Below are 18465 nucleotides of genomic sequence, written 5' to 3'. Positions count from 1 at the left end.
CTATGGCTGCATAAAGGAAGGGCTCTTGAAGGGAGTTAAGAAGAAACAAGTTTGCTTTCTATTAAAAGCATCCTCTGTGGCTCAGCAGTAAAGACTGCCTGCAATGCAGGAGCCACAGGAGACGTGGGTTCAGTTCCTGGGTCAGGAAGATCCCCTGGAGGAGGGCATGGCAGCCCACTCCAGTATTCTTGTCTGGAGAATCCCATGGACAGAGGAACCTGGTGGGCTACAGGCCTTGGGTTGCAAAGAGTCAGACACGACTGAACAACCAAGCATGCACACAACACAGGATGTATGCTCAGTTGAAAGATCTTTAATCCTCTTCAAAATTTAATATCTATTTATAGTTTGCTCCTTTTTCAGTTTTTAGAAAGAAGTAATCATATTTTATTTGAATGAGATGCTGACTTCTAGCACAGAGTCAGTCACCTTTGTGGGTAAGTGTCTGAGTTAGATCTCACACTCTGGTTGGGTTTGAGGCAGTAGGGAACTGGGTCCTCAGGAGGGCCGGTCAGTGTTAAGATCCATTCACATCTGACACTGATGGTGGGGCACCACTCAGTTCTAGGGGGGAGGGAGCTCTTACATCACTGTGAGATATGGGTCAATTTTAGAGTAACTCTAAGATTATCGATTCACTCTGAAGCCCCCAGACCCAACAGGAAAGACTGGGAAGCTCTGTTCTCTTTCTGACTTAGCTGTAGTCAGCTGAATGTCTATGTTCCCCCAAAAGCCCTAGGTTGACATCTAACCCTCAATGTGATGGTATTAGGAGGTAGAGTCTTTGGGAGGTTGCAGTGCAGAGCCCTGAGGAAAGGGGTTAGTACCCTGATAAAGGAGGCCACAGGAGTTTCCTAACCCTTTTCTCCATGTGAGCACAGCAAAAACAGCCAGTAAGAACCAGGAAGCCCGCTCTTATCAGACACCAAATCTGCCAGTTTATCTTGAACTTCTCTCTTGTTTGTAGGCCACCCAGTCTGTGGTATTTTACACTAAGATAGTAGCTAAGAGTACAAACTGTAAAGCCAATTTATGTAACTTTTAGTTTTGGTCATAAAATTTACTGAGACCAGTAAGTCTCTGTAAACTTATGCTACCGTCGAGCATCCAGTGAACTGCACATGCAAGGACAGCAGTGTCCTTGGCTGTGATCGTCACCACCATCGTCCTCTGTGCCGTTCCGCAGCGGCGTCTGCATCACCCGCTGTTCAGACTGGGGGTGTGTGTGCAGGCAGTGTGGAGAAGTGAAGTCCTGATGAGCAAGCTTATTTAAAATCTCTCAAGGTTCTAAGTATTTTGGGGAAAGCGAGGGCAGAAGTCTAAAATCATCTTTATTCAACAAGCCCCTGTTGAGGGTCAGGACTGTCTCCGTCATCCACGATGAAGCACGGTCCGCCCTAGGAAGCAGGCTCTGAGACACAAGGGAGAACAGCTCCGAGCTCCAGCCTCCCCAGGTCTTTCCCAGGTTTAACTCTGAAGACCAGAGCTCCCCAGCCTCTGGGATCTAACGCCTGATGATCTGAGGTGGAGCTGATGTGATAATAATAGAAATAAAGTGCATAATAAATGTAGTATGCTTCAATCATCCCCAAACCATCTCCCCACTTCCGGTGTGTGGAAAAATTGTCTTCCATGAAACTGGTCCCTGGTGCCAAAAGGTTGGAGACTGTTGTCTTAAAGCATCACCCAAGGTGGTTCCAAGTGTACAGTCATACCATCTTTGTTATCACTCTCCACTAGAAAAGAGACTTTATTTTCTAAACCTCTAACTAATACACAAGTACCAGCCAGAATGAGTGTAGATATGCAGAATTTACAATGTGGGAATGTGTGGTCCTAATAATCTTAGAAAGTGCATGCCTATTGTTTCATGATGCTTTATGTGCTTGAAATATCACAAATTAGAACTGGGTGACTTCAGAATAAGTGATAGTAGATTTCATTATATGCTCATAGTAGTTCTTACTATTAATTCACATTCATAGCACCATTTCCTTCACAATCTTATTTTTTATTTACAAAGGAGACATTTAAAAATGCAATATCTTTAAATGTGATATTTTTAAAATATTGCATTTTAAAAATATCACATGCAACTTTTTAAAAAATGCATTTTATCACTATGAAACTATTCTTTAACTTTAGAAACGCTCACCATGTACATATATATGTATATAATGGAATATTACTCAGACATAAAAAGGAGTGAAATCAGGTCATTTGTGATGATGTGGTTGGATCTAGTCTGTCATACACAGTGAAGTAAGTTATTAGATAAAAACAAACATCACATATTTTAATGCATATATATGGAATATAGAAAAGTGATACAGATGAACCTATTTCCAGGGCAGGAGCCCGACAAAGACATAGAGAAAGAACTTGGGGACACAGCAGGGAAGGAAAGGCTGGGACTAACTGAAACCGCACCACTGATGCATACTCACCACCACGCATAAAACAGATAGCGAGTGGGAGGCTGCTGAATAACACAGGGAGCTCAGCTCGGGGCTCTGTGACGACCTAGAGGGGTGCTGGGATGGGGCTGGGTGGGAGGGGGGGTCCAAGAGGGAGAGGATGTATGTATACATGTAGCCGATTCACTTCCCTGTACAGCAGAAACTATTAATAACATAATACTGTCGAGCAATCACACTCCCCATTAGAAAAGAAAAACGCTCACCACGCTGGGATCATCATGCACTTCCTTGCCAGTAACTCCAGGGCATAGTGGGTTGCGGGTGCTGCGGGCTCTCCCAGCACAGTGCCCACACACACAGCCAGCTCCAGCTCGTTTCCACGAATCAGGTACGCCATAGCCAGCTTGCTCAATGAGAAAATAACGCCTTCAGTTTCACAGGTGATCGGCAGGATCATTACTCCCCGCCAAGCTCACAAAGTAGATCAAGTTGTATTAACCTATAGCCAATTATTCTTTTAAGATGGTGAATGTAATATTTCTATAATGTACTTGTCCCTTCTCCAGGGGATCTTCCCGACCCAGGGACTGAACCCAGGTCCCCCAAATTGCAGGCAGATTCTTTACCGTCGGAGCCACCAGGGAAGCCCACAGGGTACTTAGGCAAGGGCAACTACAATTTTCAGGTGGGAAAGCTGATAAAGGGACATAGAGTAATTTTTATAATTTAAGAGTTTCGAACCTTTGCTTACATTTTGGGAAAAGGCAATGGCACCCCACTCCAGTACTCTTGCCTGGAACATCCCATGGACAGAGGAGCCTGGTAGGCTGCAGTCCATGGGGTCGCTAAGAGTCGGACACGACTGAGCGACTTCCCTTTCACTTTTCACTTTCACGCACTGGAGAAGGAAATGGCAACCCACTCCAGTGTTCTTGCCTGGAGAATCCCAGGGACAGGGGAGCCTGGTGGGCTGCCATCTATGGGGTTGCACAGAGTCGGACACGACTGAAGTGACTTAGCAGTAGCAGCTTACATTTTTGGAATTAACAGCGGTCTGTCTGCAATAGCCTCAACATGGCCTTTAGTCCATCAGAAAAAGTAAATTCTTAGAATCTTCCTCAGTAGTGTACAGTGATTATCAATTATCCCTTACAGTCAATATATCTAAGGACACATGCAAAATAGAACCGATATCTTCACTTAATGGTTTTCCCATGACATTAGTGGATTAAATGAAAAATAATTTAAAAACATAACTTGTGAAGAACATACTAAAGTGTTTATAAAAATAACTGCTTTCAAAAGTCAGATATTCTGAGTTCCAGGCCAGTGATTTTTCCCTTCACCACACTAGTGCTTCTCATATATGATAAAAACTTAGAGTAAGATTGTCACAAATATGTATCTTGTGATAAAAATTTAAAAATAGGTGAATAAAAGATTTCATAATCTGCAGAGTTAACCTGTGTTTATTGAGTACGGAATCGCTCAGGCTCAGAAAGCATGCAAAACCAGATCTTACACAGAAAGTCACCGTATCTTCCCCCTCAAACATCATGACACACATGAGCCACCCTGAAATGTACCTCAATATTGTCCACAGCCAGGTGGCAACAGGCGGCTAGAACTGCTCGGCCATCCTGAAAATACCATTCTGCCAGCTCTCTGCAGGCTTCCTGCAGGAGTCTAGGAAGAAGAAGCATACATATTCAATGGAAACACAAGGACTCCATCATAAAAGTGAATGGATGCTCTTTTATAATAAGCTGATTAAGGGATCAAACAAGATATAATTGTATACCCTTGGTTTAGGTATAGAGATTGATTTGGGGGAAAAAATCAGGAAAGCAGTCTTTCTTAGTAGATGAGCTGACGAACCACCTCCCTCTCCCAATTTTTCCTCTTTTCAGAAAAGCCTAATTTTAAGAACTTCCTATCCTACACTGAATAATTTATGCCTCAGCTATAGGGGCAATTAACATGAAAAGAATTATAGGTTGAAAATTTATGTGGAGATGGGAACAGGGGTAGTGTATGTTGCTAAGAGATCATTAAATGCCAAGTTTAGAAATGGCAGGGGACAGCAGTAAAGGAGCAGGAAGGAAAATGTCAGTCTTAATGCGCTCAACATTTTGTGATCATTTTTCACTTGATAAGTGTCCTAAAAGTTTAAATATCCTATTTTCTGGAGCAATGATAGGAGCAAAGAGAAGACACAAAGAAAGGTAGATTATTAGATTTGAAAATGGTCAAAAGGCTGGAGAATCCTAATTTCTATTCCTTTTAAAAACATAAGTATTTTAATTTATTTTTATTTTTAGATTAAAAAAAAAAAGTTTACTGGATTACAGTTGATTTATAACGTTGTGTAGTGTCTTCTGTATAGCAAAGCGAATCAACCCTTCCTTAGATACTTTTCCCGTATAGGTCATTACAGAGTGTTGAGTAAAGTTCCCTGTGCTATACAGTGGGTCTTTATCAGTTATGTTTTATATACACTAGTGTGTATGAGTCAAGAGGCCGGATGTTATTCTAGATGCTAACACCTGATTGTGAATGATGTCAGGGAGATGCTATCCACACCGAGGCTATGGTGAAACATTCACAAATAGCATTTTATTTTCACTGTCTCTCTTCCCCAGCAGGTTTGATCAGATTTTCAAGGATTTAGATGCTTTATATGCAATTACTGTACTGAAATGCAGTTTGCTTTTCTGGAAGCTATGTAAGATGTGTGCAGGCTGTGTCTACGTGCCTGACTTTTCCCTCCTCATCCAGGGGCAGGTGTTGTCATGAAACGAGACTGCGGTGAGAAATGCAGTTGAGGACACGGGACAGCCAAGCACTCTGTGTACAAGGAAGGATGATCTCAAAAGCCCCTAAAGGGAAACCAGCCACAAAAATATTGACTCCAAGCAAAGGATGAATCACTCACTCTTTAAAGTCTTCCTTGTAGATATCATCAGAAAAAGAAGGTCCTTTGGGTGTCGAAACATGGAAGGTCTGCATATTTCCCTCACAAGCAGCCTGGAATTTAATGCAATCTTTGGTTAATCTTTGGCTGTTGATAATAGATCAACTTCAGAAAATTATTTTGAACAAAGTATATTCAAACCACGTTTGAAATTTATACTACAATTTGGAGATACCCTTAGAATTTGGAAAACAAACAAACCCATAAATTACACTGTATCAACATGAAGCACCAAGTCTACTTGAAAGAGTTGTTCAAGTGTATACAATGTTCGGCAAAATAGACCAGATCAGAATTCAGAGATGCTTGCCTGTTTAAAGATCTAAAAGAAACTCAGTGTGATCAGAGCAAAGGCAGGGTGATGGAAATGTCCAGGAAAGAAGGCCGGGATACGGGCACCTATGACTTAATCAATCACGTGAACATGACCACCCCCTCCCAAACACGCCCCCACAAAGCTGTGCAGCCCATGTAAATCACATGTTTTTACCTGTGCAACAAGCAGAGCTTCTTTAAGCTGACCTCTTGACATAAAAAAATGGACTAATTTTTTCACATCACCAATGGCTATGCAATACGGAATGACGTCATCCTTATCTTCCTGGATTAACTGATCAGCTCTCCTAATAAAGTAACAACAATGTTTTTTTAAGAAATACTAATTTCAAGGTTCTCAGCTGGACTCAGATTTTCTGAAATGCTGAAAATATCTAAAATTTGATCAGTATTCACAAAGACTTAGCTTTTTTTTTTTTTTAAGACTTAGCTTTATAATCACACCATTATTGGAGGATAAAAGTTTTCTGAAACAATACTATAGGCACTTGTTTCTTCCATAAAACATTGCAGATTTTCCTATTTTAAAGGCGCTGCTGCTGCTGCTGCTGCTAAGTCGCTTCAGTCATGTCCAACTCTGTGCGACCCCAGAGATGGCAGCCCACCAGGCTCCGCTGTCCCTGGGATTCTCCAGGCAAGAATACTGGAGTGGGTTGCCATTTCCTTCTCCAATGCGTGAAAGTGAAAAGTGAAAGTAAAGTCGCTCAGTTGAGTCCGACTCTTAGCGACCCCATGGACTGCAGCCTACCAGGCTCCTCTGTCCATGGGATTTTCCAGGCAAGAGTACTGGAGTGGTGTGCCATTAGGTCTTAAATCAATATAGCTTATCTACTAAAGTGAGGAATATATTTTTCTGAAAATAAGTTGTTACCTAGATATGTATGATGGAATATCTACTCTCAACTGGATTAATGTCTACTTTATTAAAGACAGAGAATTTTAAATGTCTTAATGGCACCATAATGAATGGACACACTCTAAATGCAAGCAGGCTAAAATCATGAAAAAGGATAATTTAAGAACACAGATATTGATAGTAAAATGCAAAATATTGTTAGTGCCCCAAGCAGGGTAGTTCAAAGAAAAATGTTCTAGATATTTGAGGGGGAGAGGGGACCTGAGTTTGGAGATTATGGAGGATATACACGTCTGTCTGTCTCTTTCTCTCTCTTTGTATCCATCACTGTCTGTCTGTTTCTCTTTTCCTGTTTTTGGTCCCACTTTCTCAACGACCAACCTCATTAACTCCACTCTTAATGTTTAACCTTAGTTTTGTTGAAAACTAACTTGGCGTATTTAATCTATGCTGGCATTTGCAATAAACTTCATTTTAATTGCCAACCTCTGGGCAGGTGCAGTAGACACTTTTCATATGGTCTGCCTTCCCTGGTGGCTCAGATGGTAAAGAATCTACCTGCAATGCAGGAGACCTGGGTTCAATCCTTGAGTTGGCAAGATGCCCTGGAGAAGGAAATGGCAACCCACTCCAGTATTCTTGCCTGGAGAATCCCATGGAGGGAGGAGCCTGGCAGGCTACAGCCACAGGTTTGCAGAGTTGGACATAACTGAGCAACTAACAGATCACTGTTAACAGTCTTCAGTTCCTAGGGTTTTTCCCAACAAGGCTTTCACCATTTGACTCTGACTTCCCTGTTACAGCTGTTAAGAAACACTCTCTTCCTGGACATTTATAAGTTGGACTGAGAGACCGCCTTTCAATCTCTGCAAATGGTTGAATCCATAAAACATAAACTTGGAAGTTGAAGGGAGATGATTTTCTGGCCACCATGTGAACTAAGGAGTAGAGAAAATCAGGCGGGTTGAAACAAAATTGTTCTGTGACATAAATATCCTCTGCTAACTTGACTTTATTAAGGTCTCAGTGGGAGCAAGGACTTTACAATTGTTTGGTGAGGGTACATGAACTGAGAATCACTCAGGATTCTTAGAGCTTAGGATAAGGAGCCTGCAGTCTGAGAGCTGGAGCCAGCCTATTGCTTCACTTATTTGGGGAGAGTAGTTGCTGGAAACGGTCCCCGTTCCCTTGGTTAATGTGTTAATCCCCCTGGATTTCATGCTTAGTCTCTGATTGATTTTATTGGTACTTGTGAGTCACAGCTGAAATTTTTCTAAACCATGCAACAAAAACCAAATGCTTCATTTTTAATGCCAGAAACAAGGTAATTACTCACTAAATAGTACTCGTCGGTAACTGGCACATAGTGAGGACTAAATATTTGTGGACTGAATGAATAGAACAGGATAGAGAATAGTCTTATGTTATGGGTTGGAATGCGTCCCCCTCACTGCCATCAAAAGATCCGTGGAAGTCCTAACCCATGTGCATGCTTAGCCTCTTCAGTCGTGTCCGATTCTTTGCAACCCTATGGACTGCAGCCCACCAGGCTCCTCTGTCCATGGGATTTCCCAGGCAAGAATACTGGAGTGGGTTGCCATGCCCTCCTCCAAGGGATCTTCCCGACCCAGGGATAGAACCTGTGTCTACTGCATTGCAGGCTGATTCTTTAAAGTGAACGTGACTTTATTTGGAAATTGGGTCTTTGCTGAAATAGTTAATATAGGGTTATACCAGATTAGGGTAAACTCTAAATCTGATATGACCGGTATCCTCGTTCAAAAGGGGGAAATGTGGACTCAGAGACACATGGGGGATAATGCATGTGAAGATAAGGGGGCCACCAAAGTGCCAAGGGCTGTAACCACCAGAAGTCAGGGGAGAAGAGTGGACCTGATTCCTTCTCGAAACCTCCAAGAGAAAGCAACCCTGCCCACAGCTTGATAGCGGATCTCTAGCCTTCAGAACCTCCAGAATCGGGAGAGAACACATTTCTGTGATTTGAAACACTCTGTGGTCCTTTGTTATGGCAGCTCCAGTAAACCAATACACCTCAGAAAAAATCTCGTTTTCTGCGTTCCAGTCAAGGACATCCAGGTAACCTTGTTCAGTGGTAAAACGTCTTTACCATCAGCACTACTTGACATCCATACATTTCAACTGCAATACATTAAGGAGTGAGCATGTTGACTGATCCGTCCTTTCCTCTATCAACATGGGGAAACTTACCTTCCACCACTGTTCTTATCAGACATCAGGTCAAATACAAAAATGCCAAAATGACTGATAACCGACTTGTTTATTGTATCAGGAGATACAAAATTCAGTTATCGTTTAAAACAATGGAAAAGTCAAAAATCCCAAGGGCTACTAGCATATGTACATGTTGTTTCCATTTTAACAAAACGTTAAACGTCCATCTGGGCACAGACGGTCCGCCTCACCTCTGCATCAGCTTCTTCCAGTATTTCACAGACACGCTTGGCGCAACTGACAAGGCTTTGTCCCACTAGAATGGGAGAAAAGCAGAAACAGATGCATTTGGAGTGTGTGGTCTAATTCTTAATAGACATTTATTTTAAATGAACTCAAATCTATAGTGTTAGTTTTTAAGCTGAATACAGTCAGGAAAGCTGCTCTCATGGCGGGAAAGGAGCCACGCCTCTGCTTGGCTGTATTTCAGTCACCACCCACCTCCAGAAGGCAACCGACTTTCTCAATTTTAATAGGATGGATCCATCCTAACCTTTTTGGAGAACTCTGTTTTGCTAATTCTGTGCTCCCTAAAGATTGGGACATGCCAGAGGAGCACTCTTCAGCAGCTGACCCTCAGAGAAGACACTTCTCTGGGCCAGCGTGGGATGGACAAGGTGTTAGGGGAGTCCACTGGAAGCAAATCAGCCAACATAGATTTTTTTTAGGAATCAGAGACTCCAGGCTTAGGCAGTGGTTCTCAAAGGCAAGGCTGTGTGAGGAGAAGCTGGGGGGGGTGTGTGTGTGTGTGTGCGTGTGTGTGTAGCTCTGTCATGTCTGACTCTTGCAACCCCATGGGCTGTAGCCTGCTAGGCTCCTCTGTCCATGGGATTTCCCCGGCAAGAATACTGGATTGGGCTGCCATTTTTTTCTCCAGGGCTTGCTTAGAAAAGCACCCATGTTGGGCTCCATCCCTGGAGCTCCCGAGCCTGTCGTCTGGGTGGGAAATGCATATCTAATGATGTATCTATTGATAACAACGCTGACACTGCTCCCTGGGATCTCACTGCAATAGCTCCTGCTCTGAGGCACACCCTTGATATCAGGTGAGCAGAGGACCAACCAGACCTGGAGAAAGACAAGCTTGAAATTGAGTATTTAACTAAGAATACTGTTGTTAAACTCTTTTGATTTTGCTTTAACAGCCCATTACCTCTCCAAGTTCAACCATCAGCTCACAGTATCTCTGAATCTGTCCCAGCCGCAAGTGTATCTGGGCAGCTTCCTTCAGTCTTTCCTCTTTGGTAGGGACACCAATACCACCACCAAACTTAGACATCTTCACTGTGGTGAGTTCTTGGGCTTCAGACTGGGTACGAAGAAAATGAAATTTCCTGAATTTTGTTACACAAGAGCTAGTGATAACTGATGATTATAAAAGCATCATATGGATACAGACTTTATAAACATACAGAGCTGGAAATTAAATATTTTTTTAAAATCACTGCTTTTTGTCCATAAAGCATAAAGTTCTTTAAACGTAATATTTTGTTATGGTAGATAGTGGGGTTCAGATGTGGCTGGTGCTGGTGGGAAGAAGCTGAATCCAATTTTTCTTAAAATTCACCAGAAATCTGGAGGTCAAAAGGAAGTGAGTGATAAAGTAATATGTGACTGGTGGAAAAAAAATACATAAAGGATTTTAATAACAACCTAAAAATTACTGGCTCACTCTCGTTGGCTTTTATAGTGCCAAAGGTAACTGTTATAGTCATTAGGTGCTTGTAATCAAAGCAGAGACATTACTTTGCCAACAAAGGTCCGTCTAATCAAGGCTATGGTTTTTCCAGTGGTCATGTACGGATTTGAGAGTTGGACTACAAACAAAGCTGAGGGTTAAAGAATTGATGCTTTTGAACTGTGGTGCTGGAGAAGACTCTTGAGAGTCCCTTGGACTGCAAGGAGATCCAACCAGTCCATCCTAAAGGAGATCAGTCCTGGGTGTTCATTGGAAGGACTGGTGCTGAAGCTAAAACTCCAATACTTTGGCCACCTCATGGGAAGAACTGACTCACTGGAAAACACCCTGATGCTGGGAAACACTGAAGGCGGGAGGAGAAGGGGACGACAGAGGATGAGATGGTTGGATGGTATCACCGACTCAATGGACATGAGTTTGAGTAAGCTATGGGAGTCGGTGATGGACAGGGAGGCCTGGTGTGCTGCGGTTCATGGGGTTGCAGAGTCAGACATGACTGAGAGACTGAACTGAACTGACTGAATCAAAGAAGTACTTCTTATGGAAATGACTGTTTCTTACACCATGAAATCCACACCCCTGGCACAGTGCTCCCCATGGTCTAACAGTTAAGTCAACCACTGATACTTCAAATATAAAAGCTTTTTCTTCTTTCTCATCCCAGGACTGGTTTGCTATTGGCATTGCATATCACTTCATGTACAAGGTGTACTGAAATCCATTAAAGGATAAGGTATGATCATTTTTAATAAAACATATCCCAGAAGACAGCCTAGCAGGCCTCTGAGACAAAAATCACACACATGATCATCTGGTAATAGGGTAAGGTAAATAAAGCATTTCAGGGATCTTCCAAGTGACGTCTGAAGAATTTCATGAGATTCACTCTGTGGAGATCATGACTGCCTTAGTCTGCTCCCAAAAAACTCATACTATCATGATCAATTTTTATTGAAGATTTGTCTCTTTAGTGTTCATTTCTTTTAGCCTATCCACTCTAATTATATACATTAAAATAATTTTCATATTTTAATGACAAAAAGGCAAAAGTAATTTTTGTTTTAGCACAGCACAACCACATATGCTACTTACCGTTCTGAATTTAATCAGATGCTTCAAGTGCATTATTCCTTTGCAGTAGTTCTGAGGAAGTAAGCTATCATCTTGCCCTTTTATCACTGCAACTAAGTTCCATAAATTGTCACTGCCACCTGGAGGCTAAAAAGTTGATACAAGACACCCAAAGACATAACATGAAGTAAAAACTTCAGAGCATTTTGCATCTTTAAAAATACAACGCAGGCATATAAAACTTGAGAAATTAACAAAACAATATTTTCCTTATTGTTGATTTTTAAAAAAAGAAATTTGTGTCTCTTTATTTTTATTTGTGTTTTTGACCACACACCAAGCTGCATGCAGGGTGGTCTTAGTTTCCTAACTAGGGATCGAAGCCAGACCCCTGTATTGGGACATGCAGTCTTAATCATGGACCACCAGGGAGATTCCTACCTTATTTACAGGTTCTGGTTTCCATTTGCTTTCTTACACTGGGACAACACATGTAAAGATGTGAACTTCATGACAAAAAGTTGTCATGACTCTTTTTGGCTAAAGGGGAAATTTTCACATTTAATTCTTGCAATACTTACAGATAAACATTCTGAAAACCATCTGAGTTTTTTCACACGAAGGTTTCCACTTAGCTTCTCTATCTCCTGTTTGATATCTCTTGACACTTTGCCGCAGAGCAGAGGGGGCGCGCCCTGCTCTATGGCAGAATCTGGAGAAGGGACACAACTTAATGAGAAAAGCACGCTTATCAAACCGTATTTAGAAACAAGGTCTAATATGTGCAGAGTTTCAACACCTGTGTTCCCGATGATTTCTTCCCAGGGTCTGTCTGCCAGAATATTTATTTGTAAAGGAGTGATTAATGGTGTTAATGACCAGAGTCTCACTGTAGAGTCCCGGGAGCACGAGGCCATTGTGAAGGGGCGGCGTGGGTGGCATGTTAAACCTGGTGGAAGAAATAAAGCCATTTACTAAAGGAAGCACTGAAAAAAATGTATTTATATGTACCTCCTAAGTGTGAGAAGTGTTAGTCGCTCAGTTGTATCTGACTCTTTGTGACCCTGTGGACAGTAGCCTGCCGGGCTCCCCTGTCGTGGGATTCTACAGGCAAGAATACTGGAGTGGGTTGCCATTCTCTTCTCCAGGAGATCTTCCCAACCCTGCAATGAAACCCAGGTCTCCTGCATGGCAGGCAGATTCTTTTACCTTCTGAAACACCAGGGAAACCCTACTTTCTCAGAACTGAAGTTATGAAGAAATGCTCTAAATAACATTTCTGTCTTGGCTACAAATGATACACGGATGTTTAAAACAAAAAAGTACTCAGCATCTTCTGTAGACAGGAATACAGGGTTGAATAATTATTAGAAAGCAGATGGTCCTGGATGAAAATGTTGAAGTTGCATTTCAGTTGGTGTATCAGCAAACTGACAGTCATATCAATGGAATACACAGTGATCTGTGAGTTAATGGCTGGCTGTTCTCATTACAAGATAAAGAAAGATTTGAGAACCTTGCACTTTAGAACGTCCACCAGTGGGCTCTGTCCCATCCTCAGTCCTGCACTGCAGTAACTGGAAGGCCCTGGGGTCAAGCATACGGGCACAAACGACTAGATTAGGGCTGTGTGTGTATACTCAGTCACTCAGTCACGTCCGGCTCTTCCACGACCCCATGGCCTATAGCCCGCCGGGCTCCTCTGTCCATGGGATCCTTCAGGCAAGAATCCTGGAGTGCACTAGTTAGGGTTACCTTCCCTCAATGACCATTTTGCATTGGTAATTCAACTACTTAACCCCATCCATGTTTGGGTGCTACAAATGAGAGCAAAGTGATGTGCAAAAGATAAGAAATCTGATTTTCCATTCCCAACTCATTTATACTACAAAACTTTCTACTATATTAAAAAATAAAATACTGCCCTAAATATCCAAGAATAGAGGTAAAGGAATGGCTAGATAAGTCATAACTAAGTTATGAGTGATTTCCTATTTTACAACTTACTGTTGGGGTGATGCAAAGTGAGAAAAACCCAAGCCTCACAGGTGTACATGTGCAAGGGTGTGTGTGTGTGGGGTGTGTGCTTCTCTGCAGAGACAGGGACACCACAGTGCTAACAACAGCTATCTCCTAATCTTTTCTGGGGGTGTTTTCTATTTTCTTCTGTGCATTCTGCTATCGAAAGAGAAAACTTCTTGAATGCATACTTTCCAATAAGGTAAGTCTTATTTCAAAATGAAACACTGTTAAGATTTCTTCAAAAATATTGTATTCCTCAGAAACTAAATCATTAATACAGCAAAGTTTAGAAGTACATGAAAAACACTTTACCATATACATCTGCACCGTGATCACATACAGTATCCAAACATATTCCTTCTCGTGTGTCCCACACTTTTATAGTATAGTCCCAGCTGCCAGATATTAGCAGGTATGGGATCTCAGTATTCCACATCAGTCCCCTCACAGGTGCCGTGTGTCCACTAAGAATATTTATGCATGCATCTTGAGTGTAATCCCAGATTCGAACAGAACTGAAAACAGAATATTATACATAAATACCATTCAACTTATAATTTATCTAAAGGGTCAATATATTTTTAATGGAGCGTATATTGTTAGTGATTATTTCTTAGCGTACTGAAAAAGAAGTTTATCTTTAAAGATATGTTGATTCTCCACAGCAGAAAGAATGAATAATTAGTTGGGCTAGAGCCAGGCTATTACAATATTTCTTCTTTACTTTTGCTGGTCATTTATTACTGATACTACATATATGATTTCACAATTTATATGTTTGGAAAAACTGCTTTCTTAAATTATCCAGAGCAGATAAAGGCAAAGAAAAAATATGACTAACAACATGTATACAATCATTTAAATGCACTCAGACTATTTGTATCATGAAAATACAGCATATATGATGATGGATATTATTTGAAAAATCAATTCCTATCTATGCTTCTTAAAAAAGATTTTATTGGAGGATAATGACTTTTCAATGCTGTGTTAGTTTCTGCTGTACAACAAAGTGAATCAGCTATATGTATGTGTGTATATATATATATATATATATATATATATGTATATATACACTCTCCCTCTTGAGCCTCCCAGGCCTCCATCCCACCCCTCTAGGTCATTACAGAGCTCTATGTTTTTATCAACACAGTAAACAGTGCATGTTTATGTCAGTAAAATAAGTTTCTTAGTCTGTGGAGTCACTCTCAGATCAAGTTCAAAATTTAAATACAAATGGATGCATAATATTACTGGAGTTTACTGACTGTAGAATACAAATATTATTGAAGTCAAATTTTAACTCCAAATCAATTTAAGACCTCCATATGCCAACTCTGCTTGGATAACTCATAGTTATCTTTTAGTTACAGATTTACATCAACCTGAAAATATCAAAATATTGATACTCCCAAAGGTTATATTACACCATTAGAAGATACATCACATTTTTATTTAAGGCATATATCTCTTTCCGCTTTATATAAAAAAAACTTTTCTTCTTCTCTTTTATACTAGGACAGGATAATGTGGCTACTATTACAACTTTTACTAGCACAAAGTAAGACTTTTCTTACCTAAATTTATCTCCTATTCAAATAGCCCAAACTATGCAAATACATCTGGATGTAAAATACAGACAAGATTTCAGAAACTTTCACAAACCCAGAAAAAAAATGTTAAATCATTCTCATTTCTAAAATATCTTCTCTTCATGCTAACACATATAATCATCTTTTATTTCATTCTTAATGAAAACAGAGTACAGCTGTTTTCCAATTAGATATGAGAACATTATAAACTCTTCTCTATATTTTACAAAGATTTACTGTTTCAGACATTTTCCCCAGACCCTTCTACAATTTTCATTTCTGTTAACTCTGTTCTTAGTAAGATAGAAATAAGCATCTACAGCGAGCACAATAACCTCCTCCAGGGGATTTTCCCAACCCAGGAATGAACCCAGGTCTCTAGCATTGCAGGAGGATTCTTTACCATCTGAGCCATCAGGGAAGCCCAAATAAGGACACAGAAAGCATGAATATGACATTAAGTAAGGAAAAATTTTTAGATGTTTGCAGTTAGATACTTGTTAACTGCCTACTTATTAAGTACATATTTAGAATAGTTCCACATACAAGTTGGATAATATAAATAAGCACATTTCTAGAAAACTGCATGCTTATGAGTTTCAGGACTAGAAACAAGAATCCAAAAGTACATACCCATCATCAGAGCCGCTGCAGAGTGTCCCCTCCCTCAGAGGAGACCATCTCACATGGAACACTTTCTCCGTGTGCCCGCTGAACACCTTCAGTGGCTGATCCGAGCTGGTGGCTACATAATAGACACGAACATTTTTGTCTTCACAGCCCGTGGCTATCATGTCTCTGAAACATCATCAGTGGCCATTAAAAAAATGAGAGAGTTGATAATACGTGGTACTGATCATTTTTAAATGTACACTGTACTAATTTCTAAAACTAGAATGCTCTGCTCCCTTCACGAAGTTACACTACAAACTGACGTAAGCAAAAACATCATTTATAGAAACTGCTCTAGTGCAGTTAGCTTCTCAAGCTTCCCTTTTAATCGGGTAAATTTTTCATTTCCCTCAGATGAGAGATAATGGTATATTTACTTCTCTATGTTTGTTTTTTCAAGATGCCCAGATTCATAACTTGAATATTTCTCAGACCTTTATATTTTGCAACTACTGGAACTTGAAAAGGGTCCCAAATGGTCAGTGATTGAGATTTGTTGAATTGCTAGTAGGCAAGTTATTAACTACTATGCGCTCTGACTGCCAGTAGATTTTTTTTTTTGGTATTGGTACAAATAGCAATGTTTCCCCCAGAAGTGTACTAGAAAACTCCCCAAAGACCAGGGTTGACTCATCTAACAGTAAGTCAGCCACAGTCCTGGTTTTCCAGTTCTCTTTGGTGGTTTCCCCAACTTGAGATGCTTAACTGTTTGATCCAGAAGAATCCTTTGGAAATATAATATGTGGGTATGGTCTTTAAATGATCATTGCTCATTATTCTTCAGAGAGTGAGACAAGCTAAGCAACTAGCTACACCTTAGTGGTCATGCCTGGAGTACCAGCGGAACTGAAGTACTAGGCACACCTGTGAAATCATGAACCAGACACAACAGTCTCTCCAAGGAACATTAACAATCACAGAAACAGTCCCCAGGCCCAAAAGTAAAGAGGGGAAGCTACACATTTTGGACCCAACTGTCATCAAAACCTCAAAACTTCAAACTGCTGATTTTTGTCATATTGGTTATAATAGCTGTATTTATTAAAGCTTACAAGTCAAAATAAATCTTTAAACTAGCATGCTGGTTGGTCTGTAAATGTATAGATTACATGCACCCAAGGCTCACTGATAAACAGGCTTGTTTCTCTATGTGGGAAAATATATTTTGCATAATACAAATACTTACATGTACACAGGAGTATATTTTATATATGTATATGCAGATACACAGATATAAAATCTTAGAAATGAAAAAAAATTTAAAAATGTACACACAGCTATCCAAATTATAAGTTCAGGAATATGAATAAACTTTTATAAGTTCAAGATGTTTTTCACTTATCTCCTAAGACACTAAATGGAATATAAATACAGAAATTAGAACATTTAGAAAAGATTTTTAAAAACAAAAATGAAATGTCAAAATGAAAAATGAAATTTATTAGACAGGCTTACCAGTAAACATAAAAGTTAAGTATAAAGGACTATTTTTTTTAAAGCTTTCTTAACCAACAAAGCATACTGCATTCATATCTTTTTTTCCCCCTGAATGGTCAAATTCTTAAATTCTTATTAACCCTATAAAAGAGGGAAATAAGAATGTGGAACGATTCTGTTGATCAGATACAGGTAATTCTACTCATTTGTATGTGCAACAAGTATTTACTACATGTCTACTTTTTCAAGGCATAGTGAGAGTTAGAAGCACAGTGTTCTACTAAGAATACACTGTGAAAAATACAGAACCATTGCTTATCTCAGGGAGAGGTAGCCAATTCGCAACTAAAACTTAATTTTCTGATGTTAAGTGTCCTAACTACAGTGGAAATTTATCTAAGATGGGGCTCATGGAAGACTTTTCTGCAGAAGTGGTTCCTGAGCTGAGAGACAGGGAGAAGTTATTTATGCCCAGGTCGGTGTGGACTGCGTGGGGTGGGGTGGGAAGGAGAATCCTAGATGCAGGTGAAAACAGGAGCAAAAGCCCTGGGGTGAATATGAGCTGGCTGGTTCAAGAAGCTGAAGGCCACTGTGGCCGGACCTAAGAAGCAGAGGTAGCGAGGCCTGGAAAGAGATAAGGCACAGAGGAGCCCTGCCTGGCTAGGACTCTGCATGTCATCCCAAGATCAAAGGGAAACTGCTGGGAGATTTAAGCAACAGAAAGCTGTGCTCACATCTGCATGTTTCGATGCTCACTCTGGCAGCCACCTGGAGAACACAGACAGAGGAAGTTGTGACAACAGGTGTGAACTCTGAAATTGATTTAGAAGGCTTTTGTGGAAGTCCCCAAATAGACACATGTCACTGGTTCAGTGGCTGGGGGTGACTAGGAAAAGAACAATTAGATGGAGGCTATGACAGGAATCGAGGGTCGACTGGAGGTGACAGCTGAGGGATGTAAAGTCTAAAAAGGAGACAAGCATCTGGGTTTCAGCGGTTTGTTGCTGGCACTTTCAGGCCACCGAGATGGCCCACACTGCAGAGGAGCTGGTTGTGTGCTCACTTCAGAATCTTTATTATGTGTTACAAATTCCATATTTACTGGAGGAGATGCATAGGGTCATGATTTTGTA

At 40.6% G+C, this 18465-nt stretch overlaps 1 protein-coding gene across 5 annotated transcripts in view; it reads right to left on the bottom strand.

The window, feature by feature from the left end:
* Window positions 1-18465, bottom strand: part of WDR17 (WD repeat domain 17) — a 69566-nt gene that overhangs the window by 10910 nt on the left and 40191 nt on the right. For 4 of the 5 annotated variants that reach the window (XM_061404101.1, XM_061404103.1, XM_061404105.1 and 1 more), the window contains 11 exons: window positions 15857-16021; window positions 13944-14146; window positions 12409-12558; window positions 12191-12321; window positions 11631-11756; window positions 9993-10148; window positions 9031-9095; window positions 5885-6017; window positions 5356-5447; window positions 4007-4106; window positions 2684-2823 (listed from right to left, as the gene is read on the bottom strand). In XM_061404101.1, the coding sequence (XP_061260085.1) occupies window positions 2684-2823; window positions 4007-4106; window positions 5356-5447; window positions 5885-6017; window positions 9031-9095; window positions 9993-10148; window positions 11631-11756; window positions 12191-12321; window positions 12409-12558; window positions 13944-14146; window positions 15857-16021 (1461 nt within the window). The remainder of the gene's footprint in view (window positions 1-2683; window positions 2824-4006; window positions 4107-5355; window positions 5448-5884; window positions 6018-9030; window positions 9096-9992; window positions 10149-11630; window positions 11757-12190; window positions 12322-12408; window positions 12559-13943; window positions 14147-15856; window positions 16022-18465) is intronic. The other variant, XM_061404106.1, reaches the window with a different exon arrangement.

The sequence above is a fragment of the Bos javanicus genome, chromosome 27, assembly GCF_032452875.1.
Source record: "Bos javanicus breed banteng chromosome 27, ARS-OSU_banteng_1.0, whole genome shotgun sequence".
Taxonomy (NCBI): domain Eukaryota; kingdom Metazoa; phylum Chordata; class Mammalia; order Artiodactyla; family Bovidae; genus Bos; species Bos javanicus.
The sequence above is the reverse complement of the archived record's forward strand: the minus strand, read 5'-3'. Positions and strand labels throughout refer to the sequence as shown.